We start from the raw sequence: 13,988 nt of genomic DNA, 5'->3' as shown, positions 1-13,988 counted from the left end.
CGTACTTTTTCGGCATTTATTTATAACCTTGCTTGTTACTTGAAGGCAAATATTTAAAATAAGAACAGAAATCTAAGAAAAATTATTGGCCGATGTCTGATCTCTATCTTTAAGATATGTTCTTGTTTCATAAGAATTTTGAAAAAAATATAAACGATTCTCAAAGATGTGACTAGAAACAAAATCTTACCTTACTTTCCGTTACCAAAATAGGCAGATAACTGTTAAATTTCTTCATATATTATCACTTAACAGTTTGTAAATATTACTAGGTAGTATACCAACTATTTTTTTTCTACAGCTCAAAAAAGAAAACGTGCAAATGTCGTTCAAACCGCAATTGAAGAAAGTTTCCACGTGAGAGCAGATCAAGTTCTGCAAGGTCACGGAACCTCAAACGATGGTAATCTTATTAGGAAATGCTTTCAGGACCCGGAGAAATTTGCAACAGCTCTCAGTTTGGATAAAAAGCTTGCGAAAAATATAGCAAACATACTATTACTTTTTAACAGTGAACAGCCTATTGATTTAGTCAAGACAGAAACCTTGTGCAAGAAAACAGTACTCTTACACAACTCACTGTATCCGTAAACAAAAATAAACCCCAGTTTACATAGACTGTTATAACACGATACTGCTGTTGCAAAAAAATTACCTCTTCCTATGTCTTATTTTGCCAAAGATTGTGGGGAATCGTGACACAAGTTTTATCGTCGTAACTGGTTAGAACATGCTCCACAAAATAGAAGAGAAAGTAGAATATTAGATGTTTTCAATCGAGCTGTGTGCCTTTCAGACCCAAGATAATCTTTACACTACGTTAATGAAAGAACTAAATTACTAAGACGTAAGCAGCTTCTTGAAGATACACAGGAGTATTTATCCATATGGTACAGGTATTCTTTTAGGGATTTTTCTGGAACTTGTACGTAAAAAAAATGCGACGTATCTTTATATGTGAGCTTTCTGATTGCAGCAATAATTATGTCGAAGTAAGTTTTTTTTTTTTATACTAACATTTTCACGATAATCAAATACGGAAATTCAAAGTGATCGGTGATCCGTTGGGGGCGAAATGTGAGAAAATGAATAAATACAAGTAAAGTGTATCTAAATTTTTCTTGCGTTGATTTATTAATGCACAACGTTACGCTGACAATATGCGTCAGCCTCATCAGGCGCAGGTACGCGAGAATTCGTAAGTTTGGTTGACTTACTCGTCACCTGTCGTGCTATCGACTGACAATATGACGAGTAAGTCAACCAAACTTACGAATTCTCGCGTACCTGCGCCTGATGAGGCTGACACATATTGTCAGCGAAACGTTGTGCATTAATAAATCAACGCAAAAAAAATTTAAATACACTTTACTTGTATTTATTTATTTTCTCACATTTCGCCCCCAACAGATCACTGATCACTTTAAATTTCCAAATTCACCGGAGGACACTGATATATCCTAACAAACCGATAATCAAATACGTTTTAGATCAGAAAGTAACAAAAACGAGAATGAAGAAGATGCAGTGTATAGCAGTTGTGATGAAGAATAATAGTTGATACTATAATATCAGACAGATTTAAAAGTTCCTAAAAAACGTACAAGTAGTACAGTGGTAAAAGTAATTTTTAGAATCGTTTAATGCTTATAGTTTTTCCAGAATGTAAACAGTTACCAATCTTATTGAAACAACGAAAATCTATTTTCTTTGATCCTTCATTTATCGTAGCGTAAAATTGTAATGTATCCATATGTAAATACACATAAAAATAAATTATATTACAGAAGTATGTTAGTTTTACCTTTTCTGGCTTTAGTAATTTCAAATAATAGACAAAAATTACAAAACCCTGTAAGTTATTAGGAGCAAAAACTAATCATACATTCATAAAAAATGATATTTCTTAGACTGTCATAACAAACTTAAGTAGTCAAAACCTTTGAGTCATGTTTATTATTTATCATTTAATGAATACAGTTAACAATGCAGAAAAAGTCAAGTAGGAGAAATCCTGTTGAATTTTAAATAAATTTTTCGGGCAAGTTCTTCTGTGAATTTTCACATGTGCTTTTTCACCACGCAATACTCCTCGAGGAGGGTTTAGGCGACCTTCTCGCAGCAAAAATTGCCTAATTTATCCCTACCCTCCTCCTGTAAAGGGAGGCCTCCCATCCCTTTCCTTGTCCCTTTCTCAAGTGTTAAGTGCTCATAGTAGTGCCCTTATTAAAGGAGCCAGACGTAGAGCAGTATATGTGTAAGACTCATATAAAAAAGGGCGTTTTTTCGTTAGTTAAATATTAAATCATTGTGATAGGAGAATTAGCGTTGATGTGCTACGAAGCGAGTTTATTCAAAAGTTATCTGATCTTAAGACACTAAAAAGTGAGTTGTGCGAATCAAGAAAACATATATATTATTTGGTTTACTTTAAATCAACGATTACTTGGGTTTGAATGGTATTTGATAACTGCGTTATGTTTTATTATGTTCTCATTTCTTTTTTCATTAATTAGATAAATTAGTCTTTGCGTTGAGATCAAAGTTTTTAACTATTTTATAAGACAAGAGCTTTGAATATATTTTGGAATTGCATTATAATCATTCGTTTTTTCATTATTTAATACATTGTGCTCCTGGTTCCATCGTATTCCGTATCCCATATAACAAAAATACCCCGCACTACCTAGTATAAAATGTTGAACACTTTGTATGTATATAAGTCATTTTTAATTTCCGAAGTCTAGCACCAAAATATTTTAAATACACCAAAACCCCTTTGTAAATTCGTTTTCATAGAAATGACATATACATACCCATTTGATGTCAGCCATTTTGGATCCGCGGTTTTGTGTTTTGAAAAACCCCCATAGTTGTCGTAAGTGACGAAAAAAGCCCTTTTGGAAACTCGTTTTTATAAAAAAAAAATTTTTTTCCGAAATGGCGTCCACCATTTTGAATTTTTTATAAGCTGACGTTAAATAACTTCAAAATTTATCTGAAAATCTATGTAAATTTTTCTTTAGCTTAGCATCCTTGAATAGCCATTTACAAAAAAATCATAACTCCTAATTTCATAAAATTTCAAGTTAACCAATAGCTTAGAGGTTAGGTTATTTTTTTCATGCATAGGGACTATATTTCCTTAAAACTACACTTCACAATCTGTAAATTAAAGAAAAAATCATGAAAATCGGTTTATCCGTACAGGAGATATTTTATTTCGTAAAATATTTCTTGATCCGGAACGCTGTGCGCGGCGGCGACGCGGCGAGCCACTCGCAAACTCCATAGCTATGATGCGAAGAGAGGGCATGGCCTACAGCGGCGACTCTTGCAACCTCTTTGTGCATGCTCTCTGCAATTTCTTGATTTCGCGTGTTTACGTTTGGTGGCATACCTTATAAATTAGTTATTTATATTACGAACTATTTCTCACTATGCATTTAAAGGTCATTATTTCCATAACATTGGTGGTAATCTCTATGTAAAAACCAAAAAATAATGCGATTACCTTAAAAAAAGCATTATTTGTTTCTTGTCTTAAAAGTTTTTACCAAATCCATGTATATAATTTTATTTATTTATTTGATTTTAAGTACAGATCTGTATACAATATTTTTACTTGGTCCAACTTATTTTAATTTTTTCATTACATCATTTTTCTTCTGATGTTTTATGTATATTAATAATACATGACTTTTTTTTTAAGTTTTTCATTTTGCTAACATCACTTAGCCCGTTGCTTCCACCACTCCTTCTATCTTATTTTATTTGCCCGTACCTTAAATGATATATTGCCTTTCTGGCTACTTATTCCTGCGACTTCATATATCCTTACTCTGTGCTTGATTGTAATAGTTCTCAATATTCTCTGCTATATTCACACATGCCTTTAATTGTTCTCCCCTTAAGTGTTTCTATTGTCCTCAGAACTGAATCGTCTTTTGCCTCACTGAGACCTAACGCATAAATCTTATCAACTCATTCTTTTTAAATTTTTTCCTATATATTATACAATTCCACAAGTGCTGTAAGTTTTTTTCTTTTACTTTGCAAAGTCAGCACATAATATTTTCATATTTTTTATTTTCAGCTTTACCAACTTTCCAACATCTCATTCTTGTTAAATGTTTCTTGTCAGTTACATTCGTTCATTCTTTCTAATGTTTCTCTGGTGATATATTATGTTCCATAAATTTATACATATTGTATATAGAATTTTCTACTTTTCCCCCATCTCATTTGATCCTTTGGTTTTTTCTAACAGAAACATTTTTATTGAACCTTACCTCTATTTCGTTCCTTTGTTTCTTTTCATAAATTTCTCTCATTAAAACCACATCCCCAACTTCCTGATATGCTGTGAGTAGATTTTTTGCCTACCTTGAGCTGTATTTGCTTAAAATTTCTCTTAGTTCTTCTTTAAGACATATTGATACACACCTGTCATCACCCTGTTTATTATCTTCAGTTGAAATTCCCCTGCTCTTTTTTTTGCCTCTATATTCCAGCTCCTTCCTAATTCTAATTTCTTTATATAATCAGGTGTATTCTTATTTACCCCATCGATTTTTCAATATAGCTCTTTTAAACTTTTTCTAGCCTTCCTTTTCTTTCCCATCGCCAAATTTCCACTCCATTCAAACAAGCTGATCTCACTACTGTGTCAAGAAAGTATAGTATTTTTTGAAGGTTTTCTATTTTTGTTCTCTGATATATTTCCCACACTAAATTCATTATTTTTTGTGCCTCTTTAATTACTCTCTTAATGTGAGGATTAAAACTATGTCTCTCAGTAAACCAGAAGCCTAAATACTTGTATTACTTCACCACCTCTTATTTTTTCTCTCTCTAGCTCCAGTTTTCCTATTTCTTTAATCTTCCTCTATTTCTGAATACTAGTAGTATGATTTTTTTTGTATGTACCTTAATCTTATTTTTTGTACTGTACTTTTTAGATCTTTTATTATTTCCCTTAGTCTTTCTTTACTATCAGGCATCCCTATAACAACGTCTGCAAATTTGAGACAAAAGATTTTTCTGTTTTCTATTACAAGCCCCCATTCGTTTTTTCTTTTCCCGTCTTTATCTACGTCATTAATAAATAAGTTGAAGAGCGTTGGGCTCAAGGGGCAGCATTTTCTTACTCCTTTTAATGTCTTAAAGCTATTGCTTACCTTTTCTCCTAATATCACCTAATTTTTCGTGACCTCGCATATTTATTTGATAATTTTTAGGATTCTGCCTTTTAAATCTTTTTATTCAAGCTTTTTTTAGTAAGCTTTCTATACTGGCCACATCAAGAGTTGTTTCACAATCTATGGATAGCGCATAAGCTTTTCCACTTTTTCTTTTAGTTTATTTCGTATGACACCATTCGGAATAAATATTTACTGCCTAGTTTCTCTTTTACATCTAAATCCTGCTTGGCTTCCTTTTATTTTGCTTTTTTCTCAGCCCAGTTCCTTATTCGTCCATCTATAATGTTAGTCAGTAGCTTGTATCCTACATCCAAGAGTGCCACCCTCTATAGCTTTTTACATCTTTCTTATCACGTGCCTTGAATATACAATATATTCTTATTATTTCTCATTCATTTGCAAGCTCAGTCTTTTGTTATATTTTATTATTCATGGCCGTTGATTCTATTAACCATTCTATTGGGAGTTCCTTTAAAACTTTTATGAGTATTCTATTCTCGCCTGCTGAATTTTTATTTTTTATTTTTCTTAAAGCGTTAACCACCTATATTATTGTTCTTTCATTTTTTACTTCGTTTTCTTCTCTTTCTGCTCCTACCATTTAATTTTCCTGTTCCATTCATTTTATTATTTCAGTGTCTGTTTGACCAGTTTCTTTAAAGGTGTTTTCTATTTCTCTTTAATGTTTTTTTTTTTGGTACTTTTCTTTGCCTAAAACCATTTATTGCATTCCAAAAGTTATTTGTTTCCTTACTTTTATCAAAGTTATCTAACTTTTCTTTCTCTATTTCCTTTAGATTGTTTAACGTTAGTTGATTTAATTGTTTCTTTTCTTTATTATAAATTTTTTTGTGCACTTCCACTTGAGACCTGAACCATTTTTTGAAAGCTTTCCATACTATTTTTTTGTGACTATCGTATTTTTTTCCCAAGTAAATCGTTTTTCTTGACTGTCCATTCTCTACTTTTTTTATACCCAGCTCGTTTGCAACCTCTTTTTTCTTATTAGTTAAAAATTTCCATCTCTTTTGCTCATTTTTATCCTTCTTTTCTATACCTTCTACTTCATTTTGCATGGCTTTTTAAAATCTATTTTTTTTCATCCCATTGTAATGTTTTGTTTAGTTGTTTTATTTCTCTAGTTTCCTCTTACCCGTGTTGGTAAATTCCAAATTCTAACCCAACGACTACTGGTAAATGGTCTGACTCAATTCTGGGTACTACATTAATTTCATATCTATTGCTTCCTCTCCCTTTATCTAATTCTAGAACCAGATCAAGTACGGAGTTACTTCCTTCCACTATATATGTGGTTTTACCCTCCTAGTCTACTTTAAATGATACATTTTTAACAACGAAACCGTACTCATCACAAAATCTTAGTTATTTTTTGCCATAACTACTTAATACTTTACCTTCTGAATTTCTACTTTGTCTAGTCTCCCTTGCATTTGTACTCTGTAGGTCTTCTATTCTAGCATAAAAATCTCCCACTATTCTAATGTCTTCTTCATTAAGTACAGTATCTTTTTTATGCTATCCAATTTTTTAACACATGACTGATCCCTAAATCATTATATACATTTATTATTATTGTTTTGTTTTTATTTATCCAAATTCCTTTTAGCGTAACACATCTGTCCTATTTAGTCATCTTCATTCCTTTATAACTATTTTTTACTTCCACTATTAATTCACCTATAGCTCTGCTCTTTTTAATTTTCCTTGAAGCTGCCTTTCTAAACCACTTATAAATGTTATTTAAATTCTTTATTCAGAACTTTTCCCTATTTTTTTCTAGCCAAGTTTCCAGTAACATAATAATATCAAATGTTTTTTAAGAATCCCACACCTCTCCTATTTTTTTTATTCCTGCTAAGTTTAACGTAACCAGCTTAACCTTCTTATATTGCACTTGCGTCTTCCTTACTTTATCCTCTTTTTTAGTCATATTTTCAAAAAAACTGCCTACTTTCTTTCCTTGTTAGAGCTCCCTTCTCATCTGACCATTCAAAACATTATCTGTTTATTCTTTGGTATTTAACTCTTACTCTATCTTTGGAATTTCTCGCCACTTCACCTACTTTGTAAATCCATGACTGTACTTCTTTTTCCCTTTTCGTGCAGTCATTTTTAGCCATGATCAGTGATCCTTGCAGCCATTCTTTTCTTTTAATGATTTTTACTATACTTTTAACGTCATTTGTCTCAAGTAGCTAACCTCTTGCCATTCTGACCTTAATTTCCCTCTGGAACTTTGCTCCCAGCACACTGATTATTATTAGCTGAATTGCCTTTCTGACTGTACTGAAACCAGTTATGAATATATTGTTTTTTCTTCTTTACTGTTTTTTTAATTGATATTCAGTTTCACTTTTTGTAATTATTGTCGGTATTGTTACAGTACACCGTCCTATTTGTTTTTCTATATCTGGCTCTTGCAGTTAGCTACCGACTTTCTCGCTTTCATTATTCATACATTCTAATTCTGAGCAGTGACTATTTTCTGTGAATTCTATTACTTCTGTCTGTCTAAATAACTGTTTCTTCTTTGCTGGATAGGTATACCTTTTTCTCCCTAACTCTCATCTCTCTTTTTATCAGCCTGCTTCATAAACTCTACAGTATTCATCATCTTCTGCTTATTTTTATCTGCTGATAAGCTCGATCCCTAAATCTTCCTTACTAGTTCAGCTACCTTCCTTACTATCTCTTACTTCTCTGCCTTTGCCACTAACTTGTTGTCCTCTAATACTTTTATCATTTTTTTTTCTCTCACTCCACAGATCAAGTATCATTCTCTCCAGCTTTTCCGTTCTTTTCATGAGAATTTCATGTACTAACGTGCTTATTCTATCATCATCTTTATCTGAGCCTGCCCAGCCCAGTAACTTTTTTCCTTTTTCTGTCTCTATATCTACATTCGTTTAATATTTCATTTTCTTTATCCAGTTTGTTCACTTTATTGTTTATCTCTCTCTTTCCTGTTCTGTTACCTTTAAACTTTTCTCACTCACTCTTTCCTTTCTTTTCGACACGCTGTTTATCGCTGACTCCTCTAGATTAGCTCTTTTCTCTCTCTTTCTTTTTCCCACCGAGCTCCCACCTATCTGGTACACCAGGTCCTGAAGCTCTTCTTCTCGAATTACTTTTTTCTCCCATGCATTCCTATTTTTACTATTATTCCTTGTGTCCAGCCTAGCTTCAGCTACCGATCTATATCGACCACTTTCTAATGGCGGGAATAGTTTCCTTCTTGATTTCATGCCTAGCTTCAAGTACTGATCCATCCATCCTGCCTCTTTACTTCCTGCACCGCATGTCTTGTTCTTTTTTTATGGATTCTACTTTCTTGGTGTCTTTATTTTTTTCTCCACATTTTCCTCTCCCATCCTCACCGCCTCTAAATCCACTATCATTCTGTATTCACTGTCCCATGAGCCTTATTTATTTCCACCGGCTTTTAGATTCTGTGCGTAGAAAAAAAACTTCAATAACACTGCCAATTTATGACACAGGGCCTCATGATACTATCCACTACTATTTATTAATCATTGTCATTTTATTTGTTATTATTTATTTATTTTTATGGAGCGACCCACACATGCGTGTTATCTCTATGACCGCGGAACCTAATCTTGAATCCATGAATATTAATTGCTCATATAGACCATTTTCATAAATCTTGATTAGTAAAAGAAATTTTTAGAAACAATTTGATCGACAATTTCACGATGATTTACAGATTTTAGACTCGTTGAAATTTTTTAAGCAGGTAATACCTGTCCAGAAAGGTTCAGGAGTGTAGAAATTGTCAACCTTCAAAAAGAAATGATGCACTGTCCAACGCCAAACTTTAAACTAAACTATTGAGTCTTTTAATAATAATAAAAGATTAGTAACAAACAATCAAAGACTATCTTATTGTATTCAACCATTTCATTCTTAATATTTTTCTCTTCCTCACGTCATGGTAACATTTATCAAAATAATCAACGTTGGATTAAAATACCCCTGAAACTCAATATTCCAATTTCAAAGGTAACTTATTATGCAATCTGTGATCATCCTATGATAAATTTTAAAAACTATTTATAATTCACACAAACAATTCATTAAAACTATGTCTTAATCAGCTGAAAAATTACAGAACTTAGAAAACGCAGACAGTTTGAGAGCAAAGCAGGACTTGCAGAGAGTACTTAGATTAAAATAAAACAGAACAGTAGAATATGTATTTGAAAAGAAGCAGCTACTTGCCTTCTAATTGGTGACAAACTTAGGAGTAGACAGATAGAACTTTGCTGAGACTAGAAGTTTTATTTTGAGTTTATTCAAAAGATGACGTACTTACAAAAAAAATTTCAGTGTTCTATATAGCCTCAGCAGATTGCAGAAATCTTACAATATTCAGCGTACAACTGTAAGAGGGCTTCATAATATATGCCCCAATGAGCTTAAGAAGTTAATAAAAGTAAGAATACGTTACGTAGGTATAAAAGTAGTAATACTTAAAAAACAGAGTATTTACAACTACGTAACCAATAATTTACAGTTGCGTATTTTGTACGTGTAGTGCACATATAGTACCTGTTTAAAGAATGATCATTGATGCATTTTCCGTACATTCAAGGGCAAGTCATTCCACAACATTACACTGCCACATTAGAAAAAGTTGCTTAGAGCTTGTCAGTCGGTAGCAGAAGATCAAGATGTAACGTACGCTTGAGGAGAGGAAGAGAAAGAGAGAGAGAGGAAGAGAGAGAGAGAAAGATCAATTACTTGTGAGCCCGAAGCTACGAATAAGGAGAATGCATCTGTGACCAAAGCTAAAAATCCAATACAAAAACCATCTCACTTATCCATTTACATTAGATGATGGTTGATTTTCACTAACTTGTAGTTGACCACGACCCCTCGATGGATGCCAGCTTGTCTGTTCTGCAAATTGACTCTACTTCACTGAACAATGTAGTTACAATTATTTTTTTCTTAGTTTGATTCTGCATTCTTATTGATAAAACATATTTTGCTAATGTCTCTGACACAAACCTTTGTTTTATATTTTTTTTTTCTTTCATACGAAAATTACTGACACTTGTAAATTGTCGTCATATTTATATTAATTTCTATTTTTAACTCACAAGAACTTTACTTTTGTATCATTAACTTTAAATAAATATTCTTGGCTGAACTCTCTTATGTGCATTTAAGTTTTATCGTCAATCTCACTTGGCATCTCAGTATTTCTCTTAATCTAGATCTTTGTATCTTTTTTGTTCTTTTATATCTGCATAGTGTTAGTAGCTTATAAGCGTTTATTTTAGGGTTTTTCACCGTTTGAGAATGAGATTGATTCATTTATCTGTTAATCTTGATTAACCAATACAGCTGTTTTTGTTTCTTAATCTTTCCTTGTTTATTTCCAAGTTCCCGCCATCGTAGATCCATCGTCAGAAAACTAGCCCTAGGTCAATATTTTTGTGACAGTCCTACCCCTAGTACCTGTATTTGTGTACATGGCTCCGTCTCAGTATTAACATTTTTAGTTAAAGTATCGTAATCTGACGTATTATATCCTTATACGGAAAGTAGAATCATATTTCTACTGCACAAAAGGAATAAAAATTCCTCCTCACATTAACTATTAGTTTACTGTCATAATGTTAATATCCTAACTGCATAGAGTTTGTGTGTTTCTAACATAATTAGATATGATGTAGAAGTTAAGTTCAGTGATTCCTTGTAGGTGAGGCAGGAAAATGACATATGAAAGTATTTAACATTTTTCATTATAAAAAAAAACTATTTTTGTAGAGGTCTTTGACGCATGCGTCCAATATTTGCTGGATTACTGCTATTATTTTCCACATCAGTGGAGTCTGCTTTAAAAAAAAAAAATAATAATTTCACACTTTGAGTCTTCGATCAAATAGAGACTCGCAACAAATAAAAATGTTGCACAACAACCTGCACTGTGCGTCCAGGCCCTTCTGCTTCATCATACATACGGGCATAATATGTGAATCCATGTAATACGCCAAAATTCTATTGTGCGATGCCGGCGTATGTGGCTAAAATCGTTGGCACAGCTACACTGATGAGTCCTACTAACGATCTAGGACAAAACGTGTTCAAATCTCTTCCTTTTTTCCTTTTTTTTCCAACTTTACTGTGCATACTGGGCCAATGCAAATATTGAACGTATGCATCAAAGAGCTTCAAAAAAAGAGTTTTATCATGGGAAATGTTAAACACTTTCGTATGTCATTTTTCTGCCTCACCCCCAACGGATCACAACATAGGTAAAATAGTGAACAAATGACTTATTATTATTATAAAAAAAAGTTTGTAGAAAAAATCTTTATTACGAGGAAAAATCTACCAGTCTACTTTTGTGACGTAGAAAGTACTGGAAAATCTCCTAATTTTACATTATTTTGAATAAATCTATCCTTATTTTTTTACTAGAAACTACCAATGAATGAAATACGTTCATGTTAATGTACATCTAAAAATAGATATATTCTTATGAAAAAAATTTTATTATTAAATTCAAGGTAGCATGATGACGATGAAATAAGTGTAGCCATCATGAATTTGAGAGCGATAAAAAATGCTGTTTGCAAAGGCGATAAAGGTTTTTTAAATGTTTTTATTTCACACCTAGTCTGTAACTAATTCATAACCGCCCACTTCGTGGAAAATCATGAACCAGTTTTAGTGCAGGTGAGGCATAAAATTATATACACACCACGGGTGGAAGTAAAAAATGCTCAGATCTCGTGTTCGAACCCTCGGCTTCGCCTCAGGTGATAATACACACGAGATTTGGATCATTCGTTACTTAAACGCCCTAGGTATGTAAGCAACTATTACAGAAGATAATATTTAACTGTCAACTTATTTCAGGATCCTTTAGTTGAAGAACACATAAAAAATTATTATTAAAAGAAAAATTTAAGAATCATTCAAACAAAAAATAAATTATAGACTTTTGTAACTCTTGCCTTATCATACCGTAGCAATTTAAAATTTCACCATTACAAGGGATATCTTTTATCGATTTGACTATGAGATGCTGGCCCTTGAAACTGTAACAAAAAAAAATTCAGTTTAATATGTAACATGGTAGTTTCTATAGTCTGTACTATTAGGAATATTTACAATTTAAAGATAAATGTACTATGAAAATTTTTGGTCCAAGTAAAGCAAAGAAAAGTATGTTTAGATAAAAAATAATTTAATTTTAAAACAATAACACTGTTCGTACTGCAGGACTTCCAGCTTTATTTAAAACTAGACAAGTGCTATTATAATTTAACAAATCATAAACTTCGTGACTTGTCAAGTTTGTATACTCTTTAATTTCTAAAAGTCAGAGCTTACAAGATCATTTTACAAAATGAGTGGTAAATAGCTTCTCAAAATATTCAACAGTTCTGTTTTAATCTAAAGTAGCTGTTTTTTCATGAAAGCGTTTCTACTCTCAATTAAGCTGTAGATCTGTACGTCTACATGCGCGCGTGCGTGCGCAAACAGACACAGAGAGGGATAGAGCCCTACAGTTATTTATTGGGAACCTTTGGTCGATTCATTCGTTATTTTGTTTACTGAAATTTTAGTATAACTTTCAATAAATCCTCACAACTCTTTTACGAAATTCATACTTTCATAGCTGTGCACTCTCCCCTTTCCATACCAAATTTGATTTTATTTTGTATTTTGAGATTTTAAAATCTTTCATTCATTAGAAACTACGTTTATAACTAGTCAGTACTATTACAAATATAACTCATTCTTGTTGCATTTTTATATGCTACTGAAAATTAAATCATCAAAATCTCTACCTCCACAACTTTGTAAAAGCCATTTAACTTCCATTTCCCACTCTATTAGTTTACTTAAATTTTTTTTACTGGGTAACCACGACAGCATACTAGCCAAGTCACTGGGGCTACCCATTTACCACCTATATAATCCCGTACATATTTAACCTCCTATCATTTTATCACTTTTACATTTTGTTACTTCGTTCGTGTGTGTCTTTAAATGTTCTGAGTTCTTAACCCTTATAAAAATACTTGATTTCTATTTATCAGTGTTATTTTTGGTGAGTTGCCTGCTACATTTTAATAAAATAGTTTTTGCTAAAATATTTTTTCAAGTGGTAACAGTTTTAAATCTACTTATTTAATAAATTTAAACAAAACAATCCTCTTATCAAAACTGAATCCTATAAATAAGTATTTTTGTCTCGTTTCATAAATGTTTTAAATAAAACTATAAATTTATAGAACTTTTCATTAACACAAAGCATCACAATAAATGCGTCAAAAAACTTGAAAATTACCTGTTTCTTATGAAAGTACCTCCCTTCTGTTTCTGAACTCTGTTTATGAGCATGATAATTTAAGATCATCAGAGAAATGTTAGTTGTAATATAAGTTGCTATTGTTTAGAATAGCATGAAAGAAAAATGTTGCTATTTTCAAGTTTTTAAAAGTTATGTAGCAACTTTGCAGTTATGATTAAAGCTTGACGAAATTTAAGCATACACATGTTATTTAGAATATTTTTGGATTGCATAATTTAAAAAAATTTGAGCCTAAGGCCTGACATCTACTGTATGAAAACAATTATATCTTACGATTTTAACTAAAACATGAGTTGCCTAGACAAACTAATATTGGATGGAAAATGTCAATAAAATAAATTACTTGGATTGATGCTAACTCATGAATAGAATTGGATTATTATCTAATATAGTATATCATATGAGCA

General features: G+C 32.0%; 1 protein-coding gene across 3 annotated transcripts in view; it reads right to left on the bottom strand.

The window, feature by feature from the left end:
• Positions 1-13,988, bottom strand: part of LOC106642958 (protein-lysine N-methyltransferase SMYD4) — a 316,248-nt gene that overhangs the window by 217,628 nt on the left and 84,632 nt on the right. For all 3 annotated transcript variants that reach the window (XM_089594980.1, XM_089594982.1, XM_089594981.1), the window contains exon 7: positions 12,225-12,298. In XM_089594980.1, the coding sequence (XP_089451106.1) occupies positions 12,225-12,298 (74 nt within the window). The remainder of the gene's footprint in view (positions 1-12,224; positions 12,299-13,988) is intronic.

This window comes from Copidosoma floridanum, unplaced genomic scaffold, assembly GCF_036245765.1.
Source record: "Copidosoma floridanum isolate Cflo_tuat_1 unplaced genomic scaffold, Cflo_Japanese_pri ptg000022l, whole genome shotgun sequence".
Taxonomy (NCBI): domain Eukaryota; kingdom Metazoa; phylum Arthropoda; class Insecta; order Hymenoptera; family Encyrtidae; genus Copidosoma; species Copidosoma floridanum.
Note: the sequence above shows the minus strand (reverse complement) of the source record. Positions and strands in the feature narration are given on the sequence as shown.